The sequence below is a fragment of the Onychostoma macrolepis genome, chromosome 16, assembly GCF_012432095.1.
Source record: "Onychostoma macrolepis isolate SWU-2019 chromosome 16, ASM1243209v1, whole genome shotgun sequence".
Taxonomy (NCBI): Eukaryota; Metazoa; Chordata; class Actinopteri; order Cypriniformes; family Cyprinidae; genus Onychostoma; species Onychostoma macrolepis.
Window position 1 is genome coordinate 30,654,899 of NC_081170.1, and position 27,819 is coordinate 30,682,717.

A 27,819-nucleotide genomic window follows, 5' to 3' on the forward strand; every position below is an offset into this window, starting at 1 on the left:
AAACTACTGTCATTAAAAGTAATAGTTTTGTATATACATAACTCCTGAATAAAAATTCAAATGTGTTTGGACTGATTTAAAAAAAAAAAAAAAGAGTTTTGAACAAATTTGATTGGTTTGTTGATAGTGAGCGCAAATGCAGGTGATAAGCAGTTTTATTAAGCGAGTCACTGAGTCGTTCATTCAAACGATTCGTTCAAACGGCCAATTCATCAAGAATAAGACAGATGTTTGTGCATGGGTCATTGAATCTTTGACTCAACCGATTCGTTCAAAACACTGAATCATTCAAAACACGATCGAGTGTTGCTGTGAGATGCGCTATGCTGTGATCTTTGTTTGGATTCATCGGATCTATTTTCGCTGCTAAAATAGACCAAAACAGTCAATTTCGTCTAAAATGTAAGTGACTTAATATTATTAACTTGTTGAACTGTCATATGAAATCAGTGTCACATTTTCAATCGTGAGGTGATGGTAAATTAAGTGATGGTCAATTGTCAGCTCTCTTGGTCGTTAGGTTGTGTGTTGCTGAACTGTATTCAAATGTTATAAACATAAAAACACCACATGTGATATTTCCATGTGATATTTCAGTTTTTCTTTTTTAATAAATCTGCAAAAATGTCAACAATTCTGTGTTTTTCTGTCAATATGGGGTGCTGTGTGTACATTAATGAGGAAAAAAAATGAACTTAAATGATTTTAGCAAATGGCTGCAATATAACAAAGAGTGAAAAATTTAAGGGGGTCTGAATACTTTCTGTACCCACTGTATATGTATATATATATATATATATATATATATACACGATGCGTTGGCCTATGCACGGATGGTGCGCAGGCAATGACGGGGCGTGAGCGTGGCCTAGCTGCTCGCGTTCAGCAAGTAGCTCCACTTGTGAAATGGACACATTGCATGGTCCATCGCGAAGCACTAGCTGTTAAAAAAATGCCGATTCTTTTTGACTCCGTGCTGAACCAATCCGTGAAAATTATAAATCTCATCAAATCACAGCCGCTAAACTCTCGCTTGTTTGGGGTCCTCTGCCAGGAGATGGGGTCAGGGCACGAACAGCTGCTTCTGCACACTGAAGTTAGCTGGCTCTCCAGGGGGCTGGTGTTACAGCGGTTGTATGAGCTGCGAGAGGAGGTGAAGTGGTTTTTGACAGAAATCAAATCAGATCTGGCAAAGCATCTGGATGACACTATGTGGCTTGCGTCTCTGTCCTATTTGGTCGATATATTTGACCGCTTGAACGGTCTCAACCTGTCTTTGCAAGGCCGCGAAACTCATATTTTGCTCCTTGCGGAAAAAGTGCACGCCTTCACACAAAAACTAGACCTCTGGCATGGCCGCATCAGTCGAGGGAACTGCGACATGTTCCCCAGCCTTGCAGACTTTATCACTGATGCAGGCACGTCACACGATTTCTCCTCCCTATTTCAATCAGCGTCTGAGCACCTGTCAGCAATGAGAAAACAATTTGCGATGTACTTTAAAGAGGATTATCGCTCTTTTGCGTGGGTTCGAGATCCGTTTGTGTGCACAGCAAACGAGGTATCAATTGATATGCAGGAACAGCTTATTGAGCTGAAGAGTGACAGTAGACTGAAGGAACTCTTTAGCTCCTGCCCTCTTTCGTCATTATGGGCAGCATTGATGCAGGAATATCCTGAACTCTGTGACGTCGCTTGAAGATTCTCCTTCCTTTCGGCGTCGACATATTTGTGTGAGGCAGGATTCTCAAAATGACTGCACTCAAAACGAAATACCGCAATCGTGCACAAATCGAGGATGATTTGAGGCTATGTTTATCAAACATTGAGCCAAGAATTGAGGATCTTTGCAAGGCAAAGCAGGCTCAGGTCTCACATTAACATCACCTACCTGCAAGCTTCTGTAAAAAATGCAGATGATGCCTACTATTAGGCCTAGTAATAATAACAATAATAAAGCATAAATTAATATCAGAGGTCTGGTGCCAATTCCCAATTATAGCAATAGCCTAGTAATGATAATAGGCCTATACTGATGATAATAATAACAACAACAACAACAAAGCATGTAACCTCATATAATTATATAGCAATAGCCTAGTAATGATGATAGGCCTACTACTACTACTACTACTACTACTACTAATAATAATAATAATGTCTGCAAGCTCACATTAGAAGTCTGGTGCTACTGCCAATTATAACAATAGCCTAGTAATGATAATAGGCCTACCTACCGCTACTGATGATAATAATAATAATAATAATAATAATAATAATAATAATAATAATAATAATAATAATAATAATGTGGGCCTAAAAATAATAGCCTAGGGCTATTTATCTATCTATCTATCTATCTATGCAAGGTGGTGTGGGTGGTGGAGCACTGGGGCCCCAACTGCAATGAACCAGGGGGCAGCTTGCAAGGTTGAGAACCCCTGCTTTAGAGCAACACTGAGAAAAAAATATCGGCACCCTTGGTAAATATGATCAAAGAAGGCTGTGAAAATTAATCTGTATTGTTGATCCTTTTGATTTTTTATTTTAAAAATTCACAAAAATCTAACCTTTCATTGGATAATAAGAATTTAAAATGGGGGGAAATATCATTATGAAATAAATGTTTTTCTCAAATACACATTGGACACAATTATTGTCACCCCTAGAAATTCTTATGAGTAAAATATCTCTGAAGTATATTCCCATTCATATTCACAATTTTGAGCACTCCAGTGTGATTATGAACATGAAATTATCCAGCCATGGCTTCCTGTTTCACAGAAATCATCCATCACAATGAGAAAAACCAAAGAATATATTTATGATGTGCAGCAAAAGATAACTGAGCTTCACAAATTAGTGAAGTGGCTTTAAGAAAAGAGCTAGAGCAGTGAAAATTCCCATTTCCACCATCAGGACAATAATTAAGAATTTCCAATCAAAATAAAATGTTACGAAACTGCCTGGAACAGGACGTGTGTCTATATCGTCCTAATGCACGGTGAGGAGGACACTTTGAGTGGCTAAAGACTCTCCAAGGAACACAGCTGGAGAATTGCAGAAAATAGTTGAGTCTCGGGGTCAGAAAACCTTTAAAAAAAATTGTCAAACAGCACCTATATCACCACATGTTGTTTGGGAGGGTTTCAAGAAAAATTCTCCTCGCTCATCCAAAAACAAACTCCAGCATATTCAGTTATCAGACACGACTGGAACTTCAAATGGGACTGGCTTCTATGGTCAGATGAAACTAAAAAATTAGCTTTTTAGCAGCAAATACTCAAGATGGGTTTGGTGAACACAGGGATAAAAAGTACCCCATGTGTACAATTAAATATACTGCTGTATTTTTGATGTTGTGGGCCTATATTTCTGCTGGAGGTCCTGGACATCTTGTATAGACACATGGCATCATGGATTCTATCAAATACCAACAGATAAAAAATCAATAAGTGATTGACTCTGTTAGAAATCTTATAATGGGCCATGTTTGGATCTTCCAACCGTACAATAATCCAAACACAAACCTCAAAAACAACACAAATATGGGTCACTGAGCACAAAACCAAGCTTCTGCTGGCCATTCCAGTCCTCTGACCTGAACCCTATAGAATCTAAAGTGGTCTGGATGAAAGAATGGTCTCTGATCTCTCGTCAGGTGTTCTCTAACCCCATCAGACATTATAGGAGAAAATTTTGAGCTGTTAAACTGGCAAATGGAGGTTTCAAAAAGTATTGAATAAAAGGGTGCCGTTAATTGTGGCCAATGTGTATTAGAGAAAAATATTTATTTCATAATGATATTTCCCTCAATTTTAAATTCTTATTAACCAATGAAAGGTTAGATTTTTGTGATTTTTTAAAATAAAAGATCAACAATACAGATTAATTTTCACAGCCTTCTTTGATCATATTTACCAAGGGTACCGATATTTTTGGCAATGAGTGTACAGCTTATCTATTATGCTTTTTTGCATTTGTTCATAGTGCTCTCCAGTGCACAGCCAATGCGAACGGTTGTACAAAGGTTTTTCCACCCTCTAATACACCAGTAGCACCCACAGATACAGTAAATGCAAAGCGCTTGGATATGACCCTTCACATTAAACTCAGCTTAAATATGCCTGTACTTGCCTGTGAAAAGAGATATGAAATAATCAAAATTTAACCATCCCATAATCAATCTGGTTCCCAAGGGTGTGCAAGTGTGCTATCTTTAGGCTGCACTAAGGCTGAAAGCCCTGCTAAAATAAGCAATGCAATCTTCACTAACTTTTTGATGTAAAAAAAATAAAAAACTAAGCGTTTGACAATGTCTAAACAAAAATGGCAAAAACATGAATTACAGTATCGATGCTAAAAGATTCAACAACCATAATATATCAACCTTGTTTTTGTTTTTCCTCATGAAGAAAAAAAAAGCCAAGTAACACTGCTTTCCTTCTCCTCCACCATCTTTTATTAATGATGCCCCTCATTTTGCTACTTCCACGGGCCACGATCTTGCTTACTGTGCAGAGATCAATAATTCAAAGTCTCCTAAAGACAGGAATACCTTCAAATTGTGTTGACTTTTGGCTCTACTACTGTGCACATACCCTAATTAAAATAAGAGACACAGGAAAACATTTCTGCTGCGTTGTGGGGAGAAATTCTTTGATTTTGTGGCATTTCTACTTCTTTTTCTGTAAACAAAATACACTACCGTCCACACCTCACTATATTTCATATGACAGATCAAAAATGTAACAATTTTGTATGTGGCTGATATATGATGTTTGTTGTGATGTGAAAAAATAAATAAAAAAATCAAAAAATCAATACAAAATCGTTGTCATAAAGCATAAATCAATTGTCTGCATATAAATTACTGTATTATATTTTTATATATTTTTTTAATACAGATAAGAAGGCCAGATCCACACAGCACCTAGGTTAAGCTGTTGGTATCCATTTGTTTTCTTTTTACCTACAATGTTGTTATAGTGACTCAAAACATTCCATTCCAGTGTGTAGGAGGCCAAACAGAATAGGGCCTAAGCCTGAGCCCAGGGGAACACCGTTGTTGACAGACAAAGGTTGCTATAACATATGTTATATTTATAGGACACTGTGCAATGAAAAGACGGTTACCATGGATATTCCCTAGACATCAAGAACAGTCATCAGTTAGTTAACACACTTCTCTTTCAATCTGGATTTATTAGGGTTATGATAGGGTGTTAATATAAGGGATGGATGCTTACTGCCATGGACATTACAGAGTGCCTGGCTACTGAAAATACTGAAATGATGAATGCAGTGACCTTGAGGAAAATGGGTCAAGACCATCAGGTTTGGTGAAATTCAGGCTTCAGAGCTCCTTTAGAGGCAGAGACAGGCAGCAGAAAGGATGGGTGATCATTTAGGGTGACGATGAGCTGCAAACATTATGTTGACAGAGAAAGCCAGGTGTGTTCAATTTTCTAATTTCCTAACTGTGTCCAACAATGTTCTGGAGTTCTAGACACGTAAAGCAAAAGAATTGCTTTTTAGAGTGATCATTTATTTTCTTTCTGTTCTTTGGGGTGTATTTAAGTGTCTAAACCCTGTTCCTGGAGGCACACCAAGAGTAAACTTTGAATATCCCCCTTATCTGACCCATTCATTTCAGGTATTTAAGCATTTACTAATGAGCTGAGTTGAATCAGGTGTGTTTGATTAGGAAGAGTTTGAAAATGTGTACACTGGGAAACACTGGTCTAAATGACAGCCAATTTGCTTGACAGTTTGCTGAATTCCATGCCAGATTGATTCCTGACGCTGTAGTTGATGTAAGTCTCTAACTAGAGCAGTAACATCTTCGTTACTTTCATGGTAACATACTTATTAGCAGTGGCACTGAATAGCTGACAAAACATACCAGCCAACTTCAAAAGCAGGAATCAAGCTTATCATACAGATCTTTAGGGGTTTTGACGTCATACCCGCAGACAATCTTTTCACTGGCTGTCTGACGCATAAAACATGAAACAGGTACAAACTGTAAGAACTGGAGGAAATCATCAATTCCATTCAGACTGGCTTTTTGCAGCTTCCAGAAGTGCACAGGTTTAAATCAGTGTTGTTCCTTACATCTTGTTAAGCCAAAAGTATTCTTCAGTTTTCTTGAATCTAGAATCCAAATTCTTGAAAAAAATCAAAGACATATGAAACGTGAATCAAAATCGATTCACTGTCCACCCAAAGAATCACACAGCTAACACATACAGTAACACTTTAGTATAGGGACCAATTCTTACTATTAACTAGTTGTTTATTAGCATGCCTAGTATAACATATTAGCTGTTTATTAGTACTTATAAAGCACCACATATATACATATACATATATATATATATACATACATTGCCCTCCAAAAGTATTGGAACAGTGAGGCCAATTCCTTTATTTTTGCTGTAGACTGAAAACATTTGGATTTGACATCAAAAGATGAATATGAGATGAGAGATTAACATTTCAGCTTTTATTTCCAGGTATTCATATCTGGATCTGGCACACAACTTAGAAGATATCACCTTTTGTTTGAACCCACCCATTTTTCATGTGAGCAAAAGTATCGGAACAGATTGACTTAAACTAGATTAAAGTGAATAAGACTTAATATTTAGTTGCAAATCCTTTGCTTTCAATAACTGCATCAAGTCTGTGACCCATTGACATCACCATCGTTGTGTGTCTGTTTTCACTGAAACATGGCTAAACGACAACATCCCGGACTCCGCCATTCAGCTACACAGGCTAACCTGCTACCGAGCGGACAGAGATTCATCACTGTCTGGTAAGACTCGCGGGGGTGGCTTGTGTGTGTATATCAACAAAGAATGGTGTAACAATGCTGCGTTAGTATCAAAACACTGTTCGTCGCTGGTGGAGTTTATGGTTGTGAAGTGTCGACCGTTCTATCTGCCGCGGGAGTTCACGGCCACTGTTATTGTCGCGGTTTACATTCCCCCGTGTGCAAACGGTAAGGACGCGCTTCGTGAACTGTACAGCGCCATCAGCGAACAACAAACAAATAACCCCGATGGCTTTTTCATCATAGCCGGTGACTTCAACCACGCAAACTTAAAGACAGTTTTGCCAAACTTGTGTCAAATGTGAACTTTGCAACAAGGGGAAATAACACACTGGACTTTGTTTACACAACAGAAAAGAACGCATACAGAGCCGAACTAGGCCCCCATCTCGGGTACTTGGACCACATCTCTGTTATGCTAATCCCAGCATACAGACCACTTCTCAAACTTGCCAAACCGGTTCTAAAACAGATCACGGTATGGCCAGAAAATGCTACCTCAGCACTGCAGGACTGCTTCCAGGACACAGACTGGAACATGTTTAAAGAGGCGGCCACCTACAACAACCACACAGACCTGCAGGAGTACACTGAAACTGTGACTGCTTACATCAAAAAGTGCACTGATGATGTGACAGTCACCAAGACCATCACCACACGCGCCAACCAGAAGCCATGGATGACAGCAGAGGTTCACGGGCTGCTAAAGACCAGAGATGAAGCTTTCAGATCAGGAGACAAAGCAGCCCTCAAAACAGCAAGAGCCAATCTGTCCCGCAGCATCAAAAATGGAAAACGGTCATATGCTCAAAAAATCAACAATCACTTCACAGACAGCAGAGACACACGGAGTCTGTGGCAAGCCATTCAGACCATCACAGACTACAAGCCCCCGCCACAGGCCTGTGATGATGACACATCCCTCCCAGATACACAACCACTTTTATTCACGGTTTGAAATGCAGAATGACACTCCTGCACAAAAACTGCCCACACCTCCCAACAACCAGGCGCTCTGTCTGTCTCCAGCCGACGTAAGGAAGACCCTATCTAGGATCAACCCACGCAAGGCTGCGGGTCCCGACAACATACCTGGCCGTGTACTGAAAGACTGTGCTGTACAGCTGACAGATGTCCTAACAGATATCTTCAACACCTCGCTGAGCTAGGCAGTCGTCCCCACGTCTCAAATCCACAACAATCATACCGGTACCAAAGAAATCACCTGTGTCCTGTCTAAATGACTAACGTCCCATAGCACTGACTCCAATCATAATGAAGTGCTTTGAGAGGTTAGTCATGCGCAACATCAAAACCAGCCTCCCCAACACACTCGACCCGCTCCAGTTTGCATACCGTCCAAACCGCTCTACAGACGATGCAATCTCCTCCACCCTCCACCTGGCTCTTACCCACCTAGAAAACAAAGACTCTTATGTCAGAATGCTGTGCATTGACTTCAGCTCAGCATTCAACACAATAATCCCACAACAGCTCATAAATAAACTAAACCTGCTGGGCCTTAACAACTCCCTCTGTAATTGGATTCTGGACTTTCTAACCGGAAGACCTCAGTCAGTCCGTGTCGGCCACAACACCTCGAGCACTACCACACTGAGCACAGGTGCCCCACAAGGCTGTGTGCTCAGCCCGCTGCTCTTCACGCTGCTGACCCACGACTGCACTGCCAAGTCCAGCTCCAACCACAACATCAAGTTCACTGATGACACAACAGTGGTAGGTCTCATCAGCAACAATGATGAAACGCACTACAGAGAGGAAGTGGCACAGCTGGCGAAATGGTGTGGCACTAACAACCTGTCCCTCAATGTGAGTAAGACAAAGGAGGTTGTGATGGACTTCAGAAGAAACTCCGGTGATCACCCCCCACTGACCATCGACAGCTCGCCTGTGGAGAAAGTCAGCAGCACTAAATTCCTGGGGGTGCACATCACAGAGGATCTCACCTGGACCACCAACACCATGTCACTCTCCAAGAAGACACAACAGTGCCTACACTTTCTCCGGCGGCTGAAAAGAGCAAGTCTCCCTCCACCCATCCTCACCACTTTCTACAGGGGCACCATTGAGAGTGTGCTGACCAGCTGCATCACTGTCTGGTACGGGAACTGTACTGCAGCAGACCGCAAGACCCTCCAGCGTACAGTGAACACAGCTGCAAGGATCATCGGTGCCCCTCTCCCCTCCATCCTGGACATTTTCCTCACACGATGCTCCAGCAAAGCCAATAGTATCGTGAAGGACTCCACACACCCTTCCCAGTCTCTTCCAGCTCCTACCATCAGGAAGACGGTACCGGAGCATCAGAGCCCGCTCTGCCAGACTGCTCAACAGCTTTTTCCCCCAGGCTGTGAGAGCCCTGAACTCAAATCACCCCACCCCTCTCTGAAACCCCATACAAACTCCCTACCTCCTGAAACATGGACCATCTGAAACTTATGGAACTTTTTTGTGCAATCGAAGTGTGCTACACACAGGTGAGTGGGCCTCTACAAACCACCTGTAGTAGCACACTCTCCTCCTCTATGCGCACTAGTCACTTTTCACACACACTGCTGTGTATACACAAATCCCACAAAAAGACTCAGTAATATACGTATGTTTACATGCTCATGCACTACAAATCATCCTGCACTGTTCCCCAGCCAGATGCTGACTCACAAAGTTCTCTTGACACATGTACAGTATTTATCTGAAGCACTCGCATAGTTTGTATTTTATAGTTTATGTATAGGTAAAAACTATTTTTTATATATGGCATATTTATAGTCAAATCTATCAGTAGGATATTTGTGTATAGGTTTATATTGTTTTACTTCATTGCTGTATGCCTGTATTTATGTAGCACCGTGGTCCTGTGAGGCACGACATTTCGTTCCACTGTATGCCCCCGCATGTAGCGGAATGACAATAAAGCTCAACTTGACTTGACTTGACCAAACTTTTGCATTCTTCTTTTGTGATGCTTTTCCAAGCTTTCCTTTTCCTCTTTCATTTTTGGGGGGTTACTCCCTTCAGTCTCTTCTTTAGCAGGTAAAATGCATACTCTACAGGGTTTAAGTGTGGAGATTGACTTGGCCAGTATAAAACCTTCCACTTCTTGCCCTGATGAACTCCTTTGTTGTTTTGGCGCTATGTTTTGGGTCATTTTCTTGCTGCATGATGATCAATCAGTTTGGTTGCATCTTTCTGTAAATTGTCAGACAAAATATTTCTGAAGACTTCTGAGTTAATTTTGCTGCTGCCGTCATGTGTTACATCATTAATGAAGATTACTGAGCCTGTCCCAGAAGAAGCTATGAAAGCCCAAGCCATTACATTACCTGTGTAATGTGTACTATAATATACACCTGTGTACACTGTGTTTCAGATGAGCTTGTATGTTTGGGATCATGAGCAGATCCTTTCTTTCTCCAAACTTTAGCCTTTCCATCACTTTGGTCCATAAAATCAGTCCATAAAACCTTGACCCAGAATTTTTGAGGCTCGTCTCCTATTCTTCTCGCTAATGAGTGGTTTGCATCTTCTGGTGTAGCCTCTGTACTTTTGTTCATGAAGTCTTCTGCGAACAGTAGATTGTGATACCTTCACTCCTGCCCACTGGAGGTTGTTGCTGATGTCACTAACAGTTGTTTTAGGTTCTTTCTTTACAGCTTTCACAATGTTTCTGTCGTCAACTGCTGATGTTTTCCTTGATCTACCCGTTTGAGGTGTGTTACTTAGTACACCAGTGGTTTCTTTCTACCTCAGGAGATTCCAAATGGTTGTACTTGCTATTGCCAGTGTTTGTGCAATGGTTTGATTGATTTTTCATCTTCTCTCAGCTTCACAATTGGTCATTTTTCACCCATAGACACCTCTCTGGTTTTCATGTTGGTTACACGTCTAACTAACTATAAATGCAGTCTGCATGGATCTGAAACTGAGCGCAGACATTTAGTGCTATTTATTGTTTGAATAATCAATTAATAGGACACACCAGGGCAACAAAACACACCTGTCAGTCACATGTTCCAATACTTTTGGTAACATGAAAAATGGGTCGGTTCAAACAAACGGTGATATCTTGTAAGTTGTGTATCAGATCCAGATGAAAATACCTGTAAATAAAAGCTGAAATGTTAATCTCTCATCTCATATTCATCTTTTGATGTCAAGTCAAGTCAAGTCACCTTTATTTATATAGCACTTTTAACAATACAGATTGTGTCAAAGCACTTAACAGTATCAAATTGGAAGATAGAGTGTCAGTAATGTATAATGATAAGATTAAACACCCAATTGTCAGTTAAAGGCATTTCATTATTGAATTCAGAGATGTCATTGTCTAGCTCAGTTTAGTTTAAATAGTATCTGTGCAATCAAATCGACGATAATCGCTAGAAATTAATTGTCCCCAACTGAGCAAGCCAGAGGCGACAGCGGCAAAACTCCCTCTGTGACAGAATGGAGAAAAAAACCTTGGGAGAAACCAGGCTCAGTCGGGGGGCCAGTTCTCCTCTGACCAGACGAAACCCGCAGTTCAAAAGTTTATATTTCTATTTTTTATTTTGTTGCAATTTCTAACAATAACAGTATTATGTAGTTAGGTATTTTATTATATTTTTAGTTATTTAGTTATATTTTTAGTTTTATTGTATTTTAATCGAGGTCTTCGCTGGGGATATGTCTCAAACCCAAATGTTTTCAGTCTACAGCAAAAATAAAGGAATTGGCCTCACTGTTCCAATACTTTTGGAGGGCACTGTATATATATATTAGTGGTGGCAAAATTAGCACGTTAACGCAGGCGATTAATTTTTTCAGTTTAACGCGTTAAAAATATTTATCGCAATTAACGCAGGGGCGGAGCTACGCTTGGCCACCCCTCTCACAACTGCTGTTTCTGTCATTTTTTCTCTTGACTAGAAGTGCATTTATTCAGTCGCAGAGCGTCTTTACGACAACATCAAACCGGAGACGTTTCAGACACGCGCTCCACTTCACTTCAGTGGCAGGCGCAAGTCAAACGAGTGTGGAAACGGTACTGTGCTCTAGAGCCCTGCATTTCGGCCTGGGCCCAACGGGCCCCGGCTTTTTTACGTCCCTAGGGCCGGGCTTCGGGCCAATTTTCACGTCATAGTTCAGACAAGGGCCGGGCCTCGGGCCTGTTTTAGTTTTCTCCTTATTTTTATATTTTAGACATCCATCAATGTCTAAGCCAAGTGCTTAGAAAAGCGCTATATAAATGCAAGGAATTTTTATTATTATCAATTAGTGATGAAAAAAAATTGCCGTGCTGGTGGAAACAACACGAGACTGTGCCGCGACTGTGAAGAGCGGCTCGACGGTGTTTAGTGTCCCGCAGCAGCGATCAGCGCAGCTGTTCTGCGTTCAAATACACGCAATAAAGCTTGCCGTAAAGCCCCATCAAAAGTAATTACCATGAATGTGTCCGAGGGAAATAGTAAGGAGATATTTGAATTATTTACTAATAAACTAGTGTTTTCTGTGTCAGTGTTGCATCATTCATCTCCTCATTAGACGCGCCTTTAGAGAGAAGTGCATCTTCACGGATTATGATTATAATGAATGAGTTTTTGTTTTCGATTTGATTAGTAATTGAAGTAGTAATTTAAAGCTTTCTATAGATATATTTATCATGTCTGTGAGGCATGTATTCGCTGACTTTCGATTCATTTTTGTGAAGCGATCCTGTTCAAGAAGAGACGGCAGAAAGCGTATCGTTTTCTTAAAAGCACGATGTTTTGTTGATATTGTGAGTGTACACAAATAGAAGTAGACCCTTTACAGTTCCGAATGATGTATTACTTTTACCTTTATGAGCAAAAATTACGGCCTATTTTATTGTTTCCATTGGGAAAAAAAATGCAATTGATTGCGCTGGTGCCTCCATGTCCTGCGCTTTAGCTTCCGCTCTCCGCACAAACTATTGGAGCGCACATTTATCTAGGTTTAACCTTTAAACATTGTTATATGCTTGAACTGTTTTAGTATATCTATAGATTTTATTTTAGGCAAGTCGAGATGATTTGAGAAGGCTAAATTGATCAAACATGCTGATCAGCATGCCGGTCTGCCGCTGGCCGCTTGGTCGATACTTTAAGAAAGAAATAACTTGTTTAACGAACAAAAAATGCTCCAAACGTTTTTCAAAATTAACTTAATAAAAAATAAATAAAAAAAAAAAAATTGAAAAAAAGGAAGTATAATCACTTTGCCATTATATACAAAACTGAACTATTTTAATAGCTGAAACATGAGCCGTTTTGGGAGAAGGGGGAAAAAAAAGACGGGCTCGGGTCGGACTCGGGCCAGTAATTCTGATAAGCTGTCGGACACGGGCCGGGCTAGGGCCTGAGCATCTCGGGCCAGGGCCGGGCTAGGGCCTAAATTTGAGGCCCGTGCAGGGCTCTACTGTGCTCACAGTGTGTGCTCTTCCATTGCACGCACAAAGGTGCCAGTGCGTGCTGTGGCCTTTATCATTTCATATCAAAGCGCGAAATAAACTACGTGCATGCAATGTTGTGGTCAGTTAAGTCACGATGTTACCAAAAAGGCGATTAAAGCTGCCTTAAAGGTGCCATAGAATGAAAAACTGTCTTTACCCTGGTTAAATAATATAGTTAAATAATAACAGTTCTGTACATGGAAATGACATACAGTGAGCCTCAAACACCATAGTTTCCTCCTTCTTATGTAAATCTCGTGAATAAAAAAGACCACTGAAAATTAGGCGAATCAGAACATAACACCGACTGTTACGCAACAGTCGGGATCACTACGCCTCCAACATTTGCATAAACCCGCCCATGTTCTAGGCCAGCCGCCAGCCGAACCTACACAACCGAATCATCAGAAGTTCTGCAGGCATTGTAAAGAAACAAGCGAGGACAACAGCGGAAATGGCAGACCATGGAAATAAATGTTATGTTCCAGGCTGTGCAGGGGATGTGAAGTGCAGGGATAGGTTGGTGTCTTTATTCAGAAAGCAAAATAACGCGAGCCACTAAAGGGACATGGTTAGCTGCTTGCTAGCTCAATGCATTCTATGGCACCTTTAAAACTGTGCGTGGCTGCGTGCATGTAATATATTTTATATGTGAAGATTGTTTTAAGTTCACTTAAATTAGAAGTTATTTTTTAAAAGTCTAATAAATGTTAAAATTGATATCTCTCAATTATACTGTAATGTTGAATGGCTATAGTCAATAGGTAAATATTGGGGGGGGGGACATTTTATAGAGAAATCAGTATTGGTATTTTATTAAACAAGAGATGACTTGGTTGCTTTGTTCCTATTCTATCGGGATTACGTTGTGTTTAATATGCTTCAACCGGACTGAGAATTGTTTAAATGTATTGTTGAAAAATGTGCATCTGGACATAATTGTCATTTTGAAGTAATTTATCATGATGTAGTGATTCGAGGGGAAATGACGAATCACCACATCATGATAAATTAAAGTAAATTGAGATAATACGCTCAAATGTACCGGAGATCAAAGACTATTTAAAGAGTGGCCATATAAGTTACAAACAAGTAAAATTATATTTCTTTCCTTTTTTTTTCCGGCATAAACACATTCCTTTAATTTATATTTTAAAGGGGTGGTTTACTGCTTTTTTTCTTTGCTTGATTGTGTTTATGGGGTACAATATAACATGTCTTCGTGTTTCGTTTGGTAAAAAAACACATTATTTTTCATATATTTCACCTTTATTGTAAGCCGCTTTCTCCTCTGTCATTTGAACGTCCGGTTGACTTCCTGATTCTATGAAACCACTCCCTCAGAAACAGGCAATGGGCTCAGATTGGTTAGTTGGGCCGGTGTGTTGTGATTGGCTAAACTGCGTACTGCACATTGTCCGGAAACTTCACGTCCATTACCTTTACGGGCGACAGTTGCATGTGCTGCGGTCAAATGTAAATAATGGTGTCAATATTGCCGTATCAGTTTGAGCCAGAATCAGACCCAGAAAGCGGTAATGAAGAGAGTCAAGCAGAACTTCCGCAAGCACGGCTCTTACAAAACGTTTCTGAATGGAAGTTTGCTGTTGTGATTACATATAATTTTTTGAAGTTTGTACACGTTTGTCTTATACACACAAAATAGCATCAAACTAACTGGCCACTATAACCAAACAGCGTTGGCTTGTGTTTACGTTCTTGATCAAATCGAAAAATTACGTCATAAAGCATAAATGGAAAAAATGCATTTACAAAATTAGTACATAATTACAAATTCGGGTCCAAAATGTTTGTACGCGTTTGTCATAGACACAACAAATAGCATTTAACTAACTGGCTACTAAAGCCAGCGTTGGCATTTGTTTACGCCCTTGATAAAACTAAAACATTACGTCTGAAATTATACATGCAAATACATTTAAAATAATTAAATCTTACTTACAGGTTGTGGCCCAACAACTGCTGCCTCTGGTTTTAAAGTTGGAACTGCTCCATGTTTTAGTAATAGTTTCTGTGTGAATCCGGCATTGAACTCGTGTAGATTCTGGAAGCTGTCTTCCGTAAAATGCGCAGCACAGAGAGCTAAATTAGGATTGTAATTGTCAGGAACATAATCAAACATAAATTTTAACCATTGTTGACAAACTACAGCATCCGTATGAAGCCCGAACACAGAAGACCTGACAGCTGGGTGAAAATAACTCCGCAGAACATGGCCTTGCCCCCTTTTTTGCATGTTCCGGAGGGAGGGGTTGATGCAAATTTATGGGTTTGTTACGTATGCAACCCGGGAAGTATCTCGTTGTAGTCCCATATGAGTCGTTTTTGTAGGTATTAAACTTCCTGATTTTTAAAAGATATCTCCGCTTACGTTGAACTTTCAGCAACTTTGCAGATACTATTCATGCACCAACAGCAACATTACACACTATTTAAAATGAAAAAAGTGAAATCGCAGTAAACCACCCCTTTAATGAATAAAAATGAAACAAATCTTATTTTTTGGAAAATAAAGGGGATTTAATATTGATAATAACACTGAAGACATTGTATGATTATTCCTTAAAGATAAAGTTTTAATAGTTTTAGTAGTAGTAGCCTATTACGTATGTTCGACTGAACAATAGTAATATATATATTTCTGCCCAATGTCTTCAAGTGAAACCGAACCTTTATTTTGATGGGTTGCCGTGAATACCTTTACATTTCTGTGTGTATATGATATGAGGATAGTTTTTCTCAAATGAAACGGTCAAATGCTCATGAAGTGACTCTCAGAGCAGTTCTGGAGATGTTGTTCATGTATTTATGTTCTCATTTAGTGAGGCAGCAGACGTTAATATCACCGCAAGCGTCACGCGGGCTTCTGTATGAGTAAACAAACCCGCGCGTCTGCGCCATACATTAGCATAGAGGCAGGCAGAAGTCATATTTAAATAGACGTTTTGCGGCTTAATATTTACAAATAGGAGTGGGAGTGTGCTCACTTCTGTGTGCGCTTACGTTTGTGTGTGTGTGTGTGTGTGTGTGTGTGTGTGTGCGAACCGGGGCGGAACTCCGCTGTGCGCGATACAGAGAGCGCGACCATGTAACGTAGAGACAGAAATGACATGCCGTCGTGTAAATAAGATAAATAACATAAGGCTATTCAGTTTTTTTAATAAAAGAACAAGGTGTAGACCTGTTCTATAGGGAAGGTAACACTGAATGACTTTTGTGGTCAAAAGGGCAGGCTGCCCCCCTAAAATAATGGTAAGGGAAACACTGTATATACATGCACACACAGTATATATATATATATATATATATATATATATACACACACACACAGTCATGGCCAGAAATATCGGCACCCTTGGTAAATATGATCAAAGAAGGCTGTGAAAATTAATCTGCATTGTTAATCCTTTTGATCTTTTATTTATTAAAAAAAAAAAAAAAATCACAAAAATCTAACCTTTCATTGGATAATACGATTTTAAAATGTGGGGAAATATCATTATGAAATAAATGTTTTTTTTTCTCAAATACACGGTGGACACAATTATTGGCACCCCTAGAAATTCTTATGAGTAAAATATCTCTGAAGTATATTCCCATTCATATTCACAATTTTGAGCACTCCAGGGTGATTATGAACACGAAATTATCCAGCCATGGCTTCCTGTTTCACAGAAATATAAATAGGAGGTCAAACAAAGCCCAAATTCCCTTAATCATCAATCACAATGAGAAAAACCAAAGAATATATTTCTGATGTGCAGCAAAAGATAATTGAGCTTCACAAATTTGTGAAGTGGCTTTAAGAAAAGAGCTAGAGCAGTGAAAATTCCCATTTCCACCATCAGGCAATAATTAAGAATTTCCAATCAACACAAAATGTTACGAAACTGCCTGGAAGAGGACGTGTGTCTATATCGTCCTAATGCACGGTGAGGAGAGTTTGAGTGGCTAAAGACTCTCCAAGGACCACAGCTGGAGAATTGCAGAAAATAGTTGAGTCTCGGGGTCAGAAAACCTTAAAAGAAAATTGTCAAACAGCACCTACATTATCGCATGTTGTTTGTGAGGGTTTCAAGAAAAAGTATCCTAGCTCATCCAAAAACAAACTCCAGCATATTCAGTTATCAGACACGACTGGAACTTCAAATGGGACTGGCTTCTATGGTCAGATGAAACTAAAAAATTAGCTTATAACAGCAAACACTCAAGATGGGTTTGAACACAGGGATAAAAAGTACCCCGTGTGTACAATGAAATATACTGCTGTATTTTTGATGTTGTGAGCCTATATTTCTGCTGGAGGTCCTGGACATCTTGTTTAGACACATGGCATCATGGATTTTATCAAATACCAACAGATAAAAAATCAATAAGTGACTGACTCTGTTAGAAATCTTATAATGGGTCAAACAACACAAAAATGGGTCACTGAGCACAAAACCAAGCTTCTGCTGGCCATTCCAGTCCTCTGACCTGAACCCTGTAGAAAATGAGTGAACTGAAGAGAAGAAGCACCAACATGGAGCTGTGAATCTAAAGGGTCTGGAGTGATCCTGGATGAAGGAATGGTCTCTGATCTCTCGTCAGGTGTTCTCTAACCTCATCAGGCATTATAGGAGAAAATTCAGAACTGTTAAACTGGCAAATGGAGGTTTCAAAAAGTATTGAATAAAAGGGTGCCGTTAATTGTCGCCAATGTGTATTAGAGAAAAATATTTATTTCATAATAATATTTCTCCCCATCTTAAATTCTTATTATCCAATGATTTTTGTGAATTTTTTAAATAAAAGATCAAAAGGATTAACAATGCAGATTAATTTTCACAACCTTCTTTGATCATATTTACCAAGGGTGCCGATATTTTTGGCCATGACTGTATATAAAACAAATGAGCAAAGTTCTTACCCTTGTTCAGATTATCAGCCATAGACATTTCTCCATAGCGACTAACATATCAGAATTAGGGGTTGTAAGTGATAAACATCTAGTTTGTAAGCAAGAAACTTTTTTCTTTTTTTCCTCAGTTAATTTGTACAGAAGCACCTGAAAACAGAACGTCTTTAATGCAGCAAAAACGTGGGCGCCAAAAGGACTGAATATTCTAATTCACTACAGCTAACTGCTGCCTGATGTGTCACCATGACATACGCCAAAGTAACAGCTTGTTATCTTTTAGCTTTTAAAATTGAAATTAAGTGCAAAGATTGCATTCCGCATAGCCAAAGAAACTAAATCTGACATTGAAAATCTAGCACACGGTATGATCTCGAACGATAATAAGCTCCATTCGGCTTTGAGAAGAGCACACACATCCTTGCTGAACCGGTATCAGTTAGCAGTTCAAACGAATAGAGCGTGGACACAGTAAACAGCAGTCTCATTTGAAGTCATTTCCTTTCACTTACTCGCCACTCAGTCCTACTGAAAGCTTCTCTCAGCTCCAGGCCTCAAAGTAAAACTCGCCTAACAAAGAAATGTGCATTGTAAATGAAAAAGCTGTATTTTCTGACACTTTGCACTATGAAAGTGTCTTGAAGGGCAAAACTACCACGGTAGTTTAGCTGCGTAGTTTGTCACAGAGTAGACGTGAGCTTTGCTTGAGCTTATTCCGTAATTCCTGCGTGTGATTGACACCTGACTGCGGCTCGTCAGAACGGAACACGGATATGGGACACCCCGTAATGTGGGCTGTCGTCTCTGCGACTGTCAGGATTTGCATAATCACACTAATATCCCAAATGGCCAGAGTGATTCTAGTAAGGGCAGCCGTCAATCATCATCAGCAGGGTCCTATCAATCACACACACACATGCATCCACTGGAGGAGGAAATTACCTAGGAACCACAAATGAGTGAACCAACAAACTACTGGGCTACCTGTATCTACCAGGTATTTAATACTAAATCACTAGCAGAAACGACAATACTACTATTATCTTATCGTATTGCCAAAAAAAAAAAAAAAAAAACTTCAAGTTTCTTTCTGCATACCATGAGCATTTAACGTAGATGTGTCAAACTCATTTTAGGTTGAGGGCCAGATTGGACATGATGTCACCTTATGCAGACCATATATTTTTATCTGCCCCTTGCACATGCACAATATACACACTTCTGGAGCTAATAAGCCCAAAATTAACTCAGGGTTCTTACACCTTTTCCAAAGTAAAATTCAAGCACTTTTCAAGCACTTTCAAGTAGTGGTCGACAGATATGGGTTTTTTGACAGCCGATGCCGATATCTTGGAAAGCGGGGTGGCCAATATAGTTTTATTTATTTTAATTAATATTTAAGACATTTGAAATTATTTGAAAATGGATGAAAAAATTTAAAGTTTAAAGTTTGTTGATCGCGCACCTCCGGTAAAGCTGAACTCTCCTCCTGTCGGACAGAACCTGTCCGCATTCAATTCACACGGACCGACCATCATGCAGAGCATACATCATGCAGGATACAAATGCACACTTCAAAAGATCTGAACTAGATTCAACTAAGTCTGCAAGGTTTGTGAAATTAAATGTTCATTAGTCATTGAAAGATTTGTTTAAATGATATAAATGCATATTTGCTGAATGCTGACGGCAAACGAGAATGTATTATAATGTTTGCCTTTCTATTACTAATAATATCAAAACAATCGTTATAATACTTTTTAGTATACATTCTAATTCCTTTGTTTAACAGTTCTATCTGGTCATTAAATAGACAGAACTGTTAACGACGACAGCGAACAAGAGGGAGAATGTGAGCACTGTGTGCTCAGGCACTGCCGTTCTCAGCACCGTCAAAATAAAAGTCCCACCTCAAACGCATCTGAATCTGCATCTGAATCTGAATCCTTGGTGATATATTGGTCGACCACTACTTTCAAGGTGCATTTTCAAGATTTTCCATCACTTTAAACTGTGATAAATTGCATGTTTACACACATACTTGAGTTCTCCACTTTAAATCAGATGTTATTGTGCTATTAAAACGACACGTCATATTCATAACATTCTTTGCATTAGTTATTTTAGTAGCATGAAAAACAAAACGGTTATTCAATTCGGGTTTAAAACATACAGAAAACGATCAACAAACATTCGGACCAGTCACTGAAATGGTCAATTTCAGTCTAGCACGAGCTCACTGAATCTCGCTGTCTAAACTACAAAATTAATTTCCATCGAATCTGCACTGTTGTTTATGATGACAGTATTCGCAAGAGTGAAGAATGCATTCAGTGAGCGCATGAACTGAACACAACTGTAGTGTTTTGCGAATTTTTCCTCACTGGTGACTAATCTATGCTCAACACCATGTGCGAATTCTTATAATGCTCAACGCTGGCAAAAAAACGTGCACAAAGATATTGTATGCATTGTTGTGAGCAGATCTAAACGTATGCCACAATAAACAGTTTTCATTCATTTTCACATTTCACTTTAATCGTGACAGTCTTAAAGGATTTACTTTGAATGAGCAGGGGCATTTTTGTTCACCTTTTATATGGTTCGAAAGCGCACTCTTCCATGAAAAAAAAAAAAAACGACTCTGCAGGATACTACTCAAGTATTTAGTTCTCGTTTTAACCATAATTTGTATTTGTCGCTTTCAAGCCATTGCTGACTGAAGCAGCAACCTCCCTGCATGTTTTTATCTCCCGCGTGTCAATAAAGACAGACAGATCACATAACAGCCACACGCGCAGACTCGAGCGGAGCTGTTTAAGGGTTATTTTATGTAAAAAATTAACTACTCCGTAAGAGAGCGAATTATTATGAAACCAGTGCAACTGCATTTCCAAGCACTTTATCCAATATTCAAGCATTTTTCAAACCTTGAAAACGCTACATTAAAATTCAAGCATTTCAAGGAATTCAAGCACCCGTATGAACCCTGTTAACTTTATGATTCTGTAATAACCAGTATTGAGATATTAAAAAAGGAAGAACATGACATTTACACATTTCATTCACCGGAGACATGTAGATTTAATTTACATACAAACTAATTAGGGAATATTAATTAACAATACAATATTAAGAAAGAAAAAAGGAACGACACTTACTGCTTATAGCTTAGCTACTATAATAAGCTACCTAAGACACAAAGACGAACATAAATATTAGAAACTGTTCGACTCATTTTAATTGCAGGCCTGCCTCTCAGTCAAACTCCAGTAGCACTGAATCAACATTAATGTTTCACTAGAAAAAAAAAATGCAAAAATATTCTTCTCGTGAGTGTCCATATTGTCATTATCGTGAGTGAATTGCACAACCTTTAAAGTGGGAAAATGAAATGGATTGCACTTTTCAAAAAAACAACTACAACATTTTCAGAAGTTCAACTTTTGGCTATAGCCAAAAATATTATAAATATACACTACTACTCAAAAGTTTGTGGTCGGTAAGATTTTTAAGAGAGTTTTGAAAGCCTCATGCTCAACAAGGCTGCATTTACTTGACTGGAAATTGAGTAAAAACAGTAATATTGTGAAATATTATTACCATTAAAATAAGTTTTCTATTTGAATTTAAAATATAATTTATTCCTTTGATATAATTTTTGATACGAATTGTCAGTACATGATCCTTCAGAAATCATTCTAATATGCTGATTTGCTGCTCAACATTTTTTTTTTTTTTAATCATCATCATTGCTGAAAAAGAAAAAGATGCTTCCTAATATTTTTGTGGAAACTGATACGTTTTTTTCAGGACTCACTGATGAATATGTATCATTTATTTGAAACATTTTTTTTTTTTTGTAACAATACACAAGACTACTGTCACTTTTGATCAATTCAATGCATCCTTCATGCATTAAAGTATTAATTAAAATAAACAAATAACGAATGGTAGTATATCAACAAAATTATTAGATGCAAATATTATGATTAAAGAATATTATTACATTAATATAGAATAAATTATTTTTCCTCAAATCATCTTATGGTGAGTGCTCCATATAAATGTATTACCTGACGCAATGTCCGGGCCACCAGGCTCTCCAGTACAGGCCCTCTATCCTCATGAAGAAGATGAACTTCATCCAGGATGAGCAGTCGGACGATCTGAGACAAAGCCACGTCCCCCACACTCTTCCTGGTCACCACATCCCACTTCTCTGGAGTCGTCACCAACATCTACAACACAATACAGTCATTAGATGATTAAGGCCTTGCAAACATGTGCTCTGAATGATCGGCAGCTTGTCCTGACATTTGCCAGTAACATGATTTTTGCAGTATACTGTCAGTCGAAAAACAGAAAAACAAATAATAATGCATACTAGAGAATGCGCTACAGATTTTTTCCTCTTCTAGAATTCAAGAAGTCATGATCACACGACTTCAGTTGCAATTCTTCTACACATAATGAATGATTAATTTTCTGGATGACTAGTCAACTATTTAAAGTCGTGCAAGTCCTAAAGTATAGGGAATGAGATGCCTCTACTATCTGGATAACTGTATGAGCATGTTATAAGATTTCTACCATTTTCAAACTTTTCTTATATGACCAACATTCATCTAATGTTAATATATGTGTGTGTTTTGTACACTGGTATCTTTCTCCTTTCTTCTGGAGGACTTTTTGTTTTGCATTAACAATACCTTTACAAATGACTGGTGGAAACTAGGTCTATGAGCAGCTAACTCTTAAGAAAAATGTCCAAGTATCTCTCGAGAGAATTACATGTGGTTTGTTTTTTTAAAAAGTAAATGAGAGGCTACGGTATAGAAATATCTCAGCATCAGTGATTCCACAATTATCAGACAAATGAACAGAAAAGACTATCATTCTTACCGGTCCATTTCTAAAGGTGACTGATTGTAAACTGCAGAAATCTGCTCAATATGAAGAACTGAAGGGATGCTTGTTGAATAATGATGTTTATATATATTTCTACTGACTATGTTTGAGACAAAATGTGGCCAGTTCAATTGTTCTTCCCCGCACATGAATAGCTAGAAAAGCTCAAAAGAAGCTAAAACATTAAGTACGTACAGTAAGTGTACAATAATCACTAAGCCCCAGCTCCCTCCGGGATGTCCTTTCCTTTTCCCAATATATAGTTAATTTGGTTTGTTCTTCAGTATTCTTGCCACTTGAAGTTAAAGCTACTTGTTTTGTGGTCCTCAACTACCTGCTTTTGTAATTTCCCCTCACATACTATGTACATTTCCAGTTAAAAATTAAATAAAAATTCAAAAGGTAGTTTAAATGGAGCAATAAAAGTTGGTCACATTAAGGTGAATGTGAAATAGCTGCATATAAAAGAGCCTTCGATACATGTGGCAACATGAGCCCTGATATAGTTTCACAGTAGATGAGCGTCCCATTCTGTTTCTGCTGTACTTGCACTACTTCCAACAGGAAAAATGGACAAACTTATCAATGAGGCGAGCTTTTGGTAACGTTTGCTTTAACGTTTGCATACCAGAGCCTCAGGCCATACAATTGAAAGGAAAGACATTGAATACATGTATCTAAAAACTCTGGATGGTATGTAGCTCATTTCTTCTATGTGAATTACTGAAACCCCACATTAAAAATCCAAGCATAATGCAAACAATGTGTGTGCAGTGCAGAAATGTCTATCACAAAGTATGAAGTGACAAACATCCTCCGCTGTGTTTCCATTGACAAAGAACAGGGTCACTAAGAACAAGTATGTAAAATTAATAAGAAATATGGCTATATTTAGCACAATAAAACAGAATTGAACTGTATTCTACAACCATGTGAACGAAGCATATGTCTCCAGTCAAACTTTTCACCATGGGCTGCCATTTGGAAAACTCTCTAATGGTCAACACATAAAAACCTGGAGTAAGAAGCACAAAACCATGTGGATGAGTTTATATACTGTACGGAGGAAGCCAAGAAATTAATTCAACCTAGAACCACTAATTCTGCCTGTTAAACAGAATTAGAGTTTTCAAAATTTTTCAAAATCACCTAGTGCGAGTTCTCATATTATGATCAAAGAATATAATGCCGTTTCAAAAATATAACGCAATTTTGAAGGAAAAGATGCAATCCCATATTACAATTACTGCTCCCCTCTGCTGTTTCCATATATAATAATGCTCCCAATTCAGACAACTCATCAAATTCATGAGTGGGGTTTTATGAACAAATCAAAACACCACAAAACCCCATCATATGGGTTGGTGAGCAATAAGTTGTTGAGGATGTAGCAGACTACCACAATCTGAGATACTTTACTCTGACTGCTTAGCATCACTCCACCACTGCGACCCAAACATCTGAATCAAAAAGTGATTTAAAAACATACCTAAATATGTAGGTGCTTTAGTGATCAAAATTAATTGTACGTTATTGGTGCAATCTACATCATGTCTAATTTACATAAAAAGAAGGTGTGTTTACTCTGAAATGGTTTAGGATTGACAGCCGCATTTACTAAATAATATGACTTCCAAATTGCAATGAACATACAGCAGGACACAGGGCAGATGCAATAATGTCTGTATAAATGAGTAAGGTTGCTACAATCAATGTGCAGTAGGGATGTAACGGTATGGAAATTTCTTATCACGATTATAGTGACCAAAATGATCACAATGTGCTGGAGATGTTCAAAAAGTACTGACACATAAATCACTTCAAGTTTTATATTTAAAAATCAACAAACAACAAATAAAATAACTTTTTGTTTGCATAATCAGTAAAACAATAACAATGGAGATGCTTTTTGTGTGTCTGTGATGGATCTGATGTGGGCTGCAAAACATAGACAAGACAAATCTGATGCTTTTTTGGAGGGTTTGGAGAGAGTTCTGTTGCTATAAATGCAAACGTCAATATTTCTTGTAAGTGCTAAAATCACAATATTGGTTTATTCTGCATTGTTACAATTACAGTTTAGCTGAATATTTACAAAATGCGTACAAGATGTTAGAGAACAAAACTGAAGGATGTTAGTGTATCTAAATAGTGTATCTGTGTAGTGAGCAGTGCTAACTGAGATTATGACAACTAATGATACAAACATGCTTACAGATTATAAACAAAAAAACAAAAAGAGGACCAAGAACCGAACCTTGAGGGACACTTTGAGTTAGGGAAGCAGGAGGGCATTTGTACTTCTTTATAGAAAGATAATACTGTCTTTTAGTGAGGTAAAAATAAAATCAGGTTTCTCTTGTGTGCTGACTAGTGCCGTCAAACGATTAATCCAAAATAAAAGTTTTTGTTTACATAATATGTGTGTTTACTGTGTATATTTATTATGTATATACAAATATAAACACATGCACGTATATATTTAAGAAAAATATGTTATGTTTATACATTAAATATATTTATATATAATTTAAAATATAAAAATATAAATATTAGGGCTGGGACGATACGCTAATCTGCCAATTCTAGACAGTGGAAAATCCTTGATTATACCCTTAAAAGAGACTCTATATGATGAGCCATATTAACAAAAACAATGCACCGCATCTTTCTGAACTTTTATTTCAGGAGCATACACTTACACAGTGTATATTTAAAGTACCTTGAAACATGAAACTTTCAAGTACCAAAACCCTGCTATGTCACTTTGCATACCGTTTTAGTCATGTTTTCCCAGCAGTGTGTAAAATCCGAAGTGTCTCCACACTTAGGATTCAAAACGTGAAGGTGCAGAAAGAATTCTCCGTCATGGTTTTGCTTTCTCGCGCCGGCTTGAAATGTATATGACGTCATCTAATGCAGCAGCACTGCGCACGCAGAACGATCGTTTGTATGACATCAAAGCACCGCGAGAGCTACAGAGAACAGACGTGCCGCCTGCTATCGAATCGCTCTCGCAGTACTTTGATGTCATATGCTGATCGTCTGTGTGGTGCTGCTCTGTTGGAATTAAAAAGCGCTAACTTCTCCCCACCACCTCTTAGGAAAAGTAGAATAATTAAATATTAATCGATTCTGAGGTAAACCAATCGATTTTTAAATCGTTTTAAAAAGAATTGCGATAGTTAGGTGATAGTTAGTTTTCTCCAACCCCTAATAAATATAGAAATGTATATACATGTAAATATTTTCAAAATATATACTGTATGTGTGTGTGTATTTATATATACATAATAAATATACACAGCACAAATACATACATTATGTAAACAAAAACTTTTATTTTGGAAGCGATTTATCACAATTAATCATTTGAGAGCACTAGTGCTGACAGATAACAACAGTTCAAATGTAAGATGTTGCATTCTAACTGTAACGGTTTAGGAAGAATCTTGCTGCTTTCATTCAATTTGGTCCAAAACATTTGTTCAGCTTTATATTAGATATTAAGAAACAACATTAGAACATTTCCCTGTTTATATCACTCTAGTTGTCTTTGTTCACAGCATTCCAGACAGGTTGTCAGTCTGTGCATTGCTCAGCATACACAATGGTTGATCCTGCTTTGGCTTCTTTTGGAACTATTGCTGCTAACCACAAACAGACACAATAACCAGTCAATGACTAAAATGTGTCTAAAAAGTTACCCAATATTAACTGCAATTACTATTATCTCACTATTATCTGCAAATACAGCTAAAATAATCTATACCAGATTGTATTGTGATGAAAAGTTTTAAACATTTACACCCCTACTATTTTCTATGTCGTATTTCAAACAGTACGTATAATAATAATTTGCATGTAAGGTCATCGCATAGTTGTCAAACTGCTTAATTTATACAACATATATTAACCAGATGTTCTCTTAAAATTTGGTCATAAAAATGTCAGGTAGTTATTAGTTACTTCAGTTATAGAACTGGGTTCAATAAGCCAACTGTATTCATGACGATCATATTCTGCTGCTGTGTGAGGGTAGGCTTGGAGTTTGTTCACTGTTGTTATGTAGTGGGATGTTAGGACACGTAGAGGCATTTGGACAACAATTCTGAAGGAGATGCTGGTGTCACTGTCTAGTCGTGTATGTAATCTGAGAGTTGGGAAACCATTCATTATAGGAAAAAATTTGCCTGTAGACTATTCATCTAGCTCTCTCGTGCTTACGTGAGACTTTAAATTAATTAGCCAAACACACAAAAAGTTTAATGACTACCCATACATTTGCCGCCCACATGATGAGCCAGTTGCGGTTTGGTGACAACTAAATTATACAAATCTACAAGAAGATTTTCCATTGATGTCAGCCATCTTCAAGAGTGTAATCATTCAAGACACAAAATATGATTATTTTACACCATTAACCAACATTTTAGAGAAGAAATATACAACAATGCATAATTAATGGTCTGAGAGCTGTTTACCAACCTGTCTGTGAGTGTTGAAATTCCTATTAAACACTTTCAGTAAAAGCAGTTCATTAAATCCTCTCTCGTTTGCATTTAAATCAATCTGCCCAGCCATTAGAGACTGGCTTTGGAACGGAAAATGCACGTCTGCCGTTAATTAGACCGCCGCTAATCTAAATGGAAGCGCTGGCAAACAGGTAGCAGAGCT

General features: G+C 38.3%; 1 protein-coding gene across 2 annotated transcripts in view; it reads right to left on the minus strand.

Annotated features, from left to right (window-relative positions):
- The window catches only part of ascc3 (activating signal cointegrator 1 complex subunit 3), a 236,095-nt gene that overhangs the window by 100,732 nt on the left and 107,544 nt on the right, over nucleotides 1–27,819 (minus strand). For both annotated transcript variants that reach the window (XM_058745784.1, XM_058745783.1), the window contains exon 11: nucleotides 22,308–22,472. In XM_058745784.1, the coding sequence (XP_058601767.1) occupies nucleotides 22,308–22,472 (165 nt within the window). The remainder of the gene's footprint in view (nucleotides 1–22,307; nucleotides 22,473–27,819) is intronic.